The 12,300-nt window shown below is 42.9% G+C and overlaps 1 protein-coding gene across 1 annotated transcript in view; it reads right to left on the minus strand.

Annotated features, from left to right (window-relative positions):
- Positions 1-12,300, minus strand: part of TENM2 (teneurin transmembrane protein 2) — a 1,128,689-nt gene that overhangs the window by 176,082 nt on the left and 940,307 nt on the right. The window contains exon 10 of the mRNA XM_075010154.1: positions 4,951-5,146. Within this exon, the coding sequence (XP_074866255.1) occupies positions 4,951-5,146 (196 nt within the window). The remainder of the gene's footprint in view (positions 1-4,950; positions 5,147-12,300) is intronic.

Raw genomic sequence — 12,300 nt, forward strand, 5'->3', positions numbered from 1 at the left:
GGTAGACAAGCCCTAAAACAAGCAGCTTATCGCTTCTCAAGCAGTAGCTTTTGCAAGATAGATGGGAGGGAAGTATACCAAACCACTAAGGGAGCTGTACAAGAAGGTTCAACATGCTATTTGGAATTGCAAAAAAATACTCTCTCTTCCTGGACTGCATGTGAGTGTGTGAATGCACATATATGCACAAACTTATTAAATCACTGATGAATTATGAAGGGAAAAATCACTATTTATAATAATCTCATACTACAGTTTAACAGAAATGACTGTTCCTAAGCCTGAAGATTCAAGGCTGGACTGTCCTTTCATACCAGCTGTAGTGGGGCCTTTCACACTCCTGGGCCCCTCTTTGGTCCACAAACCCAGCGGAAACCACTCCAGTTGCAGGTACCCATGCTGTTATTATGTGTGAAAATCCCATCACCTCCTACATACAGTTAATCACAGTAACCCCTCTGGTTACCCAGCTACAGGGGAACAGAACCTTCTACACTTGGCTCCTCACCTTCTTCTCTCTAGCATTCCTGCACTCCCCATTCTACACTCTACCAGCTGCCTCAGATAGCCCCTCTGCTCCAGGGGCAAGAGCTGACAGCCCTCAGGCCTGAGATTGCTTAGCCATCTCCCATTACCTTCTTAGGGCAGGGCTGCCATGACAGAGCTCTGGCTCAGGATGTCTGGCTAGTAGTCTGTCACACAGCATTACTCAGGGCTCACTTGAGTGAATTCAGTAAATTATAGCTGTGTAAAATCGGGGGCCCTGTGAGGAAAGTCAGGCCCACAGTGCCTCTGTTCTTTTAGCATTGATCTTTCAAGCAAAGAAAATTCCTCCCCTATTTCATACCATTTTATAACACATCCCTTGAGGTTGTGGATCATAATCTGCCTCCTCCTAGCTGAATAGGACCTGTGCGAGACTCACAAATTGGATGAGACATGACTCACAAGGCACAGCCACCCTGCTTCTGACTTCTTTAATCAGCAGAAAGAAAATGAACATCCTGTAGGCTGTGAAAATGATTCACCACAAAGGGGGAACTCATTTGTGGTTTTAGATGTTGCTGTGACAGTTACACTCAACAAGGTTCTCCAAGTACTTCAACCAACTTCAACACACCTTTTCATAGAGACTTGTTTAGTCAGGTTGAGTTTATCAGTTGCCTAAGACAGAATCTCCACTGCCCTTCAGTGTCCCTCTTTGTATAGCTTCAAACTTCTCACTTGATTCTAGTATCATGGCAAAGGATGGTGGCCCTCTGCCTTCCATCCCCTTGTCTTCAGCGCATGGCCCACTGTCAGATGTTTCGGGGAGGAGGTGGTGAGGAGATGGTTAGATAACATACTTTTACCTCCTATTTCTTTTGGGTTGTTACCGATCAGCAGACAGAAAGAGGGAATTATGTATATAATTTTTATAACTATCATATATTACCTCTCAGTTTACCTATTCAATATTACCTTGCTACAAGGTCTACACTTGCCCCCAACTTCGAAACTTTGGGGAGTAAAGGCACTTCTAAGTGCCTGCGGCTACATGCATGCTGGTACTTCGAAACAAAAAGCAGTCAAGTAGCACTTTAAAGACTAGCAAAATAGTTTATTAGGTGAGCTTTCGTGTCTTTAAAGTGCTACTTGACTGCTTTTTGTTTTGATAGTGTATAGACTAGCACGGCTTACTCTCTGGTACTTCGAAGTTTGACACTTCAAAGTTGCCATGGGGGAGAATTACCTTAATGAAGTGCTGCATATTTACCACAGCTCTTCATTAGTAATCTCCCATCATGCTGATTACCGTGCCCCCTTCAAAGTTGGGGGCAAGTGTGGAAAAGCCCTAGGAGGAGATAAATCAAAGAAGGCTGTTATGGGGAAGCAAAGAGCAAATGAAACAATGACATATATAAGGCTCTTTAAAGGAACAATGGAGGAAGCTATTCACTGGGGAGTATCTCTGTCACGTTTCAACCAGGCAGGCAGCAGTTTTCGTGGTGTAGGCCTAGCCCTATGACCAACGAGGATATGCACACCTTTAAGAGCTAAGCTAAGCAGGAAGGGGGATCAGTGGCTACGGGTGATGTCTCTGATAGATACAGACTGAGAAAGGAATAGACATTGCAGCAAAAAGGCACTTTATCTCTCTCCACAGATGGAAGGAACCAGGCGGAATGGAATTTAAGTTTGCAAGGAAAGATTAAGGTTAAGGGTGATATGTGCTTAGGCCTCTATTGGCTTAACACTTTGCTCTGTGTGTTCTATAACATTGGCTGCATGTATATCATTTTGGTTTTTAGAACCTGTTCTGAATCACTTTAATCATTTTGCTAGGTAAGGGCCCCCAGAAGAAAGGGCATATAGGGGCTAAAGCTAGTTGCACCTGTCAGGTTAGTGACAGACAGGTAACCATGTTAGTCTGTAGTCTATCAAAACAAAAAAGCAGTCATGTAGCACTTTAAAGGCTAACAAAATAATTTATTAGTTGATGAGCTTTAATGGGACAGACTCACTTCTTCAGATCTATAGCCTTACCAGAACAGACTCAATATATAAAGCACAGAGGTCCAAAAATTTTTATCAAGGTTGACAAATCAGAAAAAATGTTATCAAGGTTGACAAATCAGAACAGCAGAGGGATTGGAGGGAAGAATGGGGGGGAAGTTAAGAGTTAGATAAAACATCAAAGTATGTAAAAGAGTCCTTATAATGGGTCAGGCAATTGCCGTTCCTGTTAATGTGTCGAATTTGAATATGAATGTTAGTTCTGAGCATTCGCTCTCTAGATGGTTGTTAAAGTCCCTTTTCAATAGAACACAAACTCTCAGGTCTTTAACAGAATGACCCACTCCATTAAAGTGCAGGCTGACAGATTTGTGTATTTGGAGATTTTTGATGTCTGTTCTATGTCCATTCACTTTTTGTCAAAGACTGCAGTCCGTCGTACATACGTGTTGTATGGACATTGTTGGCACATGATGGCATATATGATGTTAGCTGAGGAACAGCAGAATGTGCCTGTGATTCTGTAATTAAAGTGGGTAGGTCCTGTGATGGTATCTCCATAATAGATATGTGGACAAAGTTGGCAACAGGGCTTATTGTAAGGAAAAGTTCCAGGATCAGTATTATTGCAGCATAGCCTGTGGTTGCTCATGGGAATTCTGATAAGGATGGGAGGTTGTCTACAGGAAAGAATAGTCCTGTTACCTAGGGCCTTCTGGAGTGTGGCATCATGATTTAGGATAGGTTGTCAGTCTTGAATGATGCATTGCAGTGTTTTGAGTTGGGGGCAGTAGGTAATGACAAGGGGTATTCTGTAATTGGCTTTTTTGGGCCTATCTTGGAGTAGTTGGTTTCTGGGTATTCATCTGGCCCTGTTGATTTGTTTTTTTCACTTCTCCCACTGGGAAATTCAGATTTATGAATGTCTGGTACAGATCTTGTAGGTTAGTGTGATTGGTAAACAGAGGTACAGCCCACAGAACTAGTCAAAGGGTGATACAGTTACACCCAGCAAGGAGGAAAAGTAGCTACAACATCACTTGTGAGGGGGCTCTAAAAGAGGGGGGAGAAACTAAAAGGGTTTTAAAGCACAGCTCACCTTGTAACCATGACACCACATAAGTCTCTTGCAAAGTTTCAGTGATGAAGTCTCAGCTATGCACTGCTGATAGTTGGGTTTGCTAACACTGAAAATCTCCAAATTAGGGTTGCCAACCATCTGTTTTTTGACCAAAACAGCCAGTTGAAAAGGGACCATGGCACCTTTGGTCAGCACTGTTGACCAGGTTGCTAAAAATCCAGTCAGCAGCACAGTGAGCCTAATCAGCCTCCTTTGCATCTGACGAAGCGGGTCTTTGCCCATGAAAACTTATGCTCCAAAATATCTCTTAGTCTAGAAGGTGCCACAGGACTTCTCATTGTTTTGCAGATACGGGCTAACACAGCCACCCTCTGATATCAGACCCCCTGGCTCCACTGTGTAGCTCCCAGAAGCAGGTCCTAGGCATAGGTGGCCCCAGGGGAGACATGCAGCAGACCTTACCCAAGTGCTGCTTCCACAGGTCCCATTGCTGGGAACCAGGGGTGTAGCTATGTGTAAGTGGGCATGGCTCACCCACTTAGCATCCAAGCCCAGCAAAATCAGGGCCAGAGTTTCCTGAATCCATAGGCTTTGACTCCTGTCTGTCAGTCTTGGTGCATAGTCTCCTGCTAATGCTGCACACTGCTTCCCTGGTCGACAATTTCAGTGTGAGCCCCATGAGGGGTGTGCCATGAATCCTCTTCTGCATCACAACTCCCTGCCCCAGCACCCCAACCTCCTCCTACATGACTCCAAACGAGAGCTCACATTCACAATTGGAGCCTTCACGCCCACCTACCCCCTAATCCCCTACCCCGCCGTGGAGCACCCAATCCCTGGACTCCTAATTTCTGGTTCCACACGAGATCCCATGTTCCCAGTTGGCGCCCTCACACCTTCCTGCACCTCACCCCATGCTCCAGCCCAGTGGAAGAGAGTGAGGGCTGGGGAGCAGGGGTGCGGCCCTGGTGCAGAGAACCTTACACAGGTGTTTGGCTTTGTATGAATGGGAAGCTGGAAACACTACTCCAAACAGCCAATGGGACTGCAGTTGTTTCTGCAAAACTATATCCACTATTATTAAAATCTGTAGCTATAAGGTTTGTCCATTGTAAACCCTCTGGATTCATTCATTTCTCTTTGAAAGACAGCTAAATATTAACAGGATCATAGATTTTGGCCTTCAATACAGCCAGCACAAAAGCATCCACAACTTACCCCCGGAAAGATTTCCCTCTTTTCCTACTGACACTCAATATCTATGCAATATTATTGGATTATAGCAAACTATGTACAACAAGAGAGAGCAGGCCCCCATACTTAATAAAGATAAGCAAACAGAGGGAAAATGCTCAGCAAACAGACATACATACCTAAGATAACTGTATTGAAAGAGACAACTTCTTTGTCTTTGCCATCATTGTAAAACGCCAAGTGCCACAAGCCCACATCCAAGTATTGAACAAAGACAGCTTCATTTTGAACCAAGGTTTGGATACTTCGACGTTCCCGGGGGGACTCCACCACACTCCATTTCTCTTTCCCATCCAAACGCTCCATGAAATCATACTGCATGGTAGAACAGAAAAAGATAGGTCTGAGTTTAGAGTGATGCTACACATCAAAAATGGACACACTACCTTGTCCACATATTCATTAAATACCCTCCCCTGCAACTTTTTTTGGAGAGTGTGGCAATTTGAAACTAGCTTTTAGTTTCTCATGACAGGTCAGGCAGCAAACTATGACTCTGATCCTTTCTGATAATGTGATACAGATAGAATTAAGTGTCTGCACTCGGCAACAAGGTTGACAACTGTTTAAGTAGAAGTCCTTCAAAGCCTGGGCTTTTGAAGAAAGTTGCTGATTAGTTACATTGTCTGTTCTTATATAAAATGAATACTGAATAGATTTTACACCAACACAAACAGCAGGTATGCAAACTTTAGTAAGATCTCATGCTATAGGACATAAGAATATTGTTCAAAGAGGCCAGGAATCTTCCCTATGTACTGCTTTGTTCAGCTGCGCAAGCACATTATAGCAATTTTTTTACCCGCTGAAGCATGAGGTATTGGCCACTGAGGCAAGATTCAAGATGTGATGGCTTAATCTTCAGATCCTGCACAGCAAGTCACAGGTTCTTGTACAAATAGTCAAATGACAAAAATCACACTTTAGAAGACACTCACTCACTGAAAATCAATCATCTGTAGTAGTCCCTTTTATGAAAATACACAGAAATCTCAGACATGGCACCTAATGAATGGAAGTCTCCTCACTGTGCCATGGAAAAAGTTACTAGTTTTGCCTATTGTAAGGTACCCCATTCTGTACCCGTACAGCAACTTTATTGCACAAGCACCACCATACAGAGCAAGGACGTATTTCTACCTTACCAGAAAGCTTCTGGCAAAGTGGAGGGAGTTCAGAAAAGAGCAACAGAAATAAGGGGGTTGGAGGAGCTGAGTTAAGAAGATGCAAAGCTTGGATAACCTTCAGCAGAGGCGGGACATGTTAACAATCCCCTGGTGAAAACACCGAGCAACGAGAGGTGTTATTTAGCATGGAGCAGGGTGGGAATGCTACTAGGGTTGAGATGAAATTAAGAAAGAGAAAATTTAACAATAGTGTCAAGAAAATCTTCCCAACAGTGAGCTCTATTAGTTTCTGGAATAATCTCCCCAGGGAAACTCCATAGCTTGGTATATTTGAAACAAGATTGGAAGAAACTTTAGTTAAATCTCCAAAATGAAATAGTTCTGCATAGGCAGGCAGCTGAACCAGATGACCTCATAGACTTTTATATCTAACTTCTGTGATTTCAGAACTCTCAGGCTGATTTGATGCTCAACCCACTAGCCCCCAGAGCCTCTACACGAGGAAGTCCTTAAGAAATACACCAAAACCAATATATCTAATGTTTTTATAGCTATATAACAAGTCCCCTATGAAAGCATGTCTTGTTTTAGACACATTTATCTATCTAACACTAGATCGAGATAGATGTGTCTAAAGCAAGACATATGTGTTCAATAAAATACAGTAATAGTATGTTCTTGTTTGCCAGAAGTGTTATTGCATTTCCCTCTGTTATCACTAGCACATACAGCCAGACTGGTGATAGCTCGAAGAAAAGAAACACTCTGCGTTGGTTTAAAAATAATTGCAGTCCTGAACTCAAAATATGACAATTGTCCTGAAGAGGTCGTTGCGTGCTGAAGGCTCAATTCCCATAATTAATACCGTGTTACTGAAAAGAAGGGGAAATATGAATGAATGAATAAATAATAATAATAAATTCACTTCTGTAGGAGAGGATGAAATTTAAGTCTCCAGGACCATGGGACTAATAGTAGTGTCATGGGATGGGCCTGCCTGTTATCAGGTGCACTTAAGTGAGAACTTCATGGTATTTACTGTATTTATCCTCACAGCTCATCCATTAGGCATAACAGTGCTACTATCCCCATTGCATAGGTGGGAAACTGAGGCAAAAATAGACTAAAGTGACTTGCCTAAGGAATTCTGTGATATAACAGGGACCTGTACCCCAGTTTCCTAGGACACACTGGACTATCTTTGCTTTCTGTAATGCATTTTGGGAGCAGGAAGAGAGGGTGAAAGAACAAGAAGTGACTAAACAAAATATCCGACAGCTATTCTAGCTAAACCTGTTTTACATGGCACATGGTTAGGGAGAATCATTCAGCTAAATTAGTGAGTTTAGGGATAAGCCAATACATGGGAGGGATTTGGACAATTCTGACATGCCAGTGACTTTCAGCCCATAAATGATAACAAACTTGTTTGTAGACCATAAAATTGACCAGCTTTGGCAATGTTATAGGAGACAGAGGTTAAAGAGGGACTCAGTACCCTCTTGGAAAATGTTATTAGTGGGGCAACAACCTCAGAAAAAATTATTGCTCTTTGAAAGCTTTGCTCACTGACAGTTAACATGGAAGAAAGTAGCAATAAAAGCTGACATTTCTCATTGGCAACATGCTGCTCTGCTCGGCTTGTGCTGGCAGGCTCCTCTGCCTCCCCAGCGTCTGATGCTGATTCTATCTCAGATGGCCGGGCAGGCTCAGCGGTCATTGGGATCGAAGAGGAACAGCACGGAGGAGCTAAAAGGGCTGGAAGCAGCTGTAGCTGCAGGGTCCCCAGACTCCTCATGCGATGGCTGATCCCTTTGCAAGCCTGTTCATGTCATTACAATTTTACCCGTAACAGCACTCAATAGACAAGCATTAGTCCTCCTTAAAACTTTTCAGTAAGATGAATTCAGAGCTCCAGAAAGGTCCACAATTGAGGGCCACAATATTAAAATTCCAGTACAAGCATACAATGGTCAATACCCATGGAAGCTCACTCAAGGCAAGTTTCTATCCCATTCAGAAATGACCAGCACTAATGGGAATGAGGGCAGGGGAAGGATGAAGGCAGACTGTTGGCTTGAGGGGCTCTAAGAGGAACAGACCCCCAGCACAAACAATGTCTGCTGGGCATATCCCCTTTACCTTCCTGATCAGGGCTACGTCTACACGTGCACCCAACTTCGAAATAGCTTATTTCGATGTTGCGACATCGCAATAGGCTATTTCGATGAATAACGTCTACACGTCCTCCAGGGCTGGCAACGTCGATGTTCAACTTCGACGTTGCTCAGCCCAACATCGAAATAGGCACAGCGAGGGAACGTCTACACGCCAAAGTAGCACACATCGAAATAAGGGAGCCAGGCACAGCTGCAGACAGGGTCACGGGGCGGACTCAACAGCAAGTCGCTCCCTTAAAGGGCCCCTCCCAGACACACTTTCATTAAACAGTGCAAGATACACAGAGCCAACAACTAGTTGCAGACCCTGTATATGCAGCACGGACCCCCAGCTGCAGCAGCAGCAGCCAGAAGCCCTGGGCTAAGGGCTGCTGCCCACGGTGACCACAGAGCCCCGCAAGGGCTGGAGAGAGAGTATCTCTCAACCCCCCAGCTGATGGCCGCCATGGAGGACCCAACAATTTCGATGTTGCGGGACGCGGATCGTCTACACGTCCCTACTTCGATGTTGAACGTCGAAGTAGGGCGCTATTCCCATCCCCTCATGGGGTTAGCGACTTCGACGTCTCGCCGCCTAACGTCGATTTCAACTTCGAAATAGCGCCCAACACGTGTAGACGTGACGGGCGCTATTTCGAAGTTACTGCCGCTACTTCGAAGTAGCGTGCACGTGTAGACGCAGCTCAGGAGACATAAAAGAGAAAGAAGGGTCCCTGTGTATTTTGGCTTGGCTTAGACAGTGTTTATTCTGGCTGAGTGTGGACTTGCCACGTGGCTTCCTACTGTAGAAGCCTTAACCAGACCTGAAACTTACCTATCTATCCATACAGCTGACAAGAGCTATAGAGACATTAACAAATACATTACAGAGCAATGTGTCTTGCCAAGGCAACAGGCCAATCCCCAGGCTCTGCTTCACCATATGCACAACTCATCATTATTTTGCATCACGTTGCTTTACTGTTTCAATGATTGACTGTTTTCACAACATTTTGTTGACAGTATTACACTTGCTCTAAAGCAACCCATAGGCCAATAAGCATGTGAGACATGGCCCACGCACAGGAATGAAGTAAATGCACCTATGCTCATCAGAAAGAAATTGTGCAGGCTGCTATCATACAAAGAACACATAGTGCTAGGGATGATTCCAGCTCAGGCGTATTAAGAACTGACACACATCACTAGTTACAACTCAGATAGAATCTTTATATAGGTTTGAAAGTTCAGCTGTTATCTATTTTTATGCCCCTCTGTGGTTCATGGCTGAGGATGAATTTGAATTCAGAAATGACAAAAGGCTATCCAGAAACAAAAAGCACCACGAAATTCATGAGAGCACTGTCCTTGTAGGACTCTGGCTAGATATTGCAGACATGAGAGGAATGCTTTATGCAGATCAGACTTCCTGTAAAGAGGTGAGAGGTTCAGCCCACTCTCAATATAATGGGTTAGTTGTTCGAATTTAGTCTTTTCATGGGTGTGTGTTTCTTTTTACCCTGTTGAAGAGAGTCCTGAAGCAAGTCTGTACATACAGATCTCAATGTAAACCTGTGTTCTTCCTGAGCAATTTGTCCCTACAGCGTTTCCTTTGGAGCATCTTGTTCCTTTCTTTCACACTTCTGGGAATAACTAATCAGACTCACCTGCTCTGGCAACCAGAGTGAATTAGCAAAATAGCTTTGTACATCCGCACTTAGTGTTCTGAAGCCAGACATCTGGGTGTACTTCTAAATTATAGACGAGTCTGAACCAAACTCTCAGGCTATGTCTACACTAGAGAATTTCAGTAACAAAACTCACAGAACATATACACACAAAATGCATTTTGCTGACAGTGTCATCAAAACTTGGCACTTCCACTGACAGCGTTCTGCCTCTCCGTGATGAGGAATAACATCTTTGTCAACAGTTTTTGTTGACAAAAAAGCTGTGTAGATGCTCTGGGGGGGCCATCTATCGACAGAAGGCAGCCCTGTTTCCTGCTCTTCCAGTTGGCTGTTCTGTCAAGAGAGTGGCCAGGCAGTCTGGCTGCTCTCTGTCAGCAGAGCAGATAGCTTTTCCGATCTGCTTTTGTGCATAGACATAATCTATTGACAGTTTTGGTGGAAGATCTCTCCTGACAGAGAGTTCTGTTGATAAATTGCCGTAGTGCAGATGTAACTTAAGAGTGGGTACAATTGGGATATACAGTAAACTCTTTTATATCCAACAGCCACAGGACTGGCAGATTGCTGGATATTCAAAATTCTGGATCATAGAGAGAGATACTTAGCAATGCATAACACTAAAGAAAAACAAGATTAGATATTAAGAAACAAACAAATATGTATACTGAGAACTTTATTTACCAACAACAGTAGTATTGTACACTGCAAACTTGTACTGTATTTGCTGTGTTTATTTGTATTTACTCTCACTATACTATAGTTAAGGAAAATGTAACTAAAATTTAATTATGGTTAAAATGCTGGGTATTTGAGAGTTCTGAGTAATAGAATGCTGGATAGGAAACAGCTTCCTGTAAACCCACTTTTTTTTCCCTAATAGACCCTACTTTATTAATGGCTTGAACCAAAACATGCAGTTAAAAACTCAACATCACAAGTGTTCAAAATCCAGATATAGATTTAGATCTTGTGGCAAGAGCTTATCCTCATGCCAAAACTTCAAAAATCTACTCAGCACAAGTACTGAACAACATGTGTTGGGAAGAAAAAAAACTTGTTTGCAAAGTGTTTTAAAATTAGTACTTCATAAACAGCCAATGTGTTGCTTATGCATTAAAATACCCACCCACCAGCCATCTGATATCCAAGCTGACAACCAATGAAAAATTTGCTTTAACATTTAAACACGTATGAGTCAGTGTGACATAATGTAAGCAACATAAGGCAGAGCAAAGCCTGACATATAACAGACAATGAACTGATGAGAATGATATTCTGATTTGTGACTACTGGGAGCATCACAAATTATGAAAATATCAATGGCATTTATGAAGCTAGACACAAAGCATCATGGCTGCCCTACTATTCAAATTATTTTCCGTTAGTCCCACTTCTAACTGGAACCATGAACGATTTACTCACCCAGGCAAGAGAGAGATTTTTGCAAATAAGATCCTGCGTTGGAAAGGGATGCAATATGCTCTGGTGAATTGCCTTGGCCAGGCATTCCTAATAGTATTTCTGTAAACTTACTTTTTTCATGATGTCATGTGCAAAGTCTGCAGAGAAGCAGCAGTATGAATGTTTGCTTGGATCAGTATATAAACAGCATATACGTGGTAAATCCAAGAGATTTATCATTTCTTCTCTAAATATTATCTGCAGTGTGCAGCCTTTTATCCAGTTGCTTTCCACCACCTAAGGGCCACTTTTTTAGGGTGTTTTGAACATTTTGTTATACAGCTGTACTGTACACAGTTTAGAAAAATCTGCCTTGAAAATAGAGTCTTTTATTTCTAGCTCACTTGCCACACCAGCCTGCATAACTGACTGTATGCTTCTCCTCTAGAGGTCCATTCCTTAGCCCAGGTACTACAAGCTGTTTCTGGATGGGTTTATAGCTAGACTAGTTTGACTAACTAAACTCGACATTTGGAATATTTGCTAAACAGTAATACTGAGAAAGTTAAATCTCAGCAGGGCTCTTAGACAAGAACTGCATCTTGTTGTCTCAGGGTAATCATGTACCTAATTTGCTGATTATTGACCTGTTCCCACAAAGGAGTCTACTTGGTTTGACATATCAGCACCGATCAGTGATGAACCGTCAAGTGAACTTGTTCATTGCTTTTACTGCTCAAGTCCTTAACTTGCTATAACAAGGATGTTAAAGTATAACTTTTGCACATCAGCTGGTGTTAAAATCAGATGATTTTCATTAATACAGAAATCTTTGCTCCATTCTGGAGTCAGAATGAGGCTACTCTTCTTCAGTTCAGATGTACAACAGGGTCCTTTGTTTTCCCTAAAGTTATCTCTTTGTAATAGGCTGGTAGGAGGAGATGAGGCTCTTCCACTGAGTCATTCTACTGTCCAGTGTTCTACAGGAAGATGGACAATAATGGCTCATGATCATGCAGCTGGAATTGGTTAATTCCAACCAGGGTTAAAGAAGGGCTGGAGTCTCTTCTTGGGAAGAGCCAATTAGAGAC

The sequence above is a fragment of the Carettochelys insculpta genome, chromosome 15 (genome assembly GCF_033958435.1).
Source record: "Carettochelys insculpta isolate YL-2023 chromosome 15, ASM3395843v1, whole genome shotgun sequence".
In the NCBI taxonomy this organism is placed as follows: Eukaryota; Metazoa; Chordata; order Testudines; family Carettochelyidae; genus Carettochelys; species Carettochelys insculpta.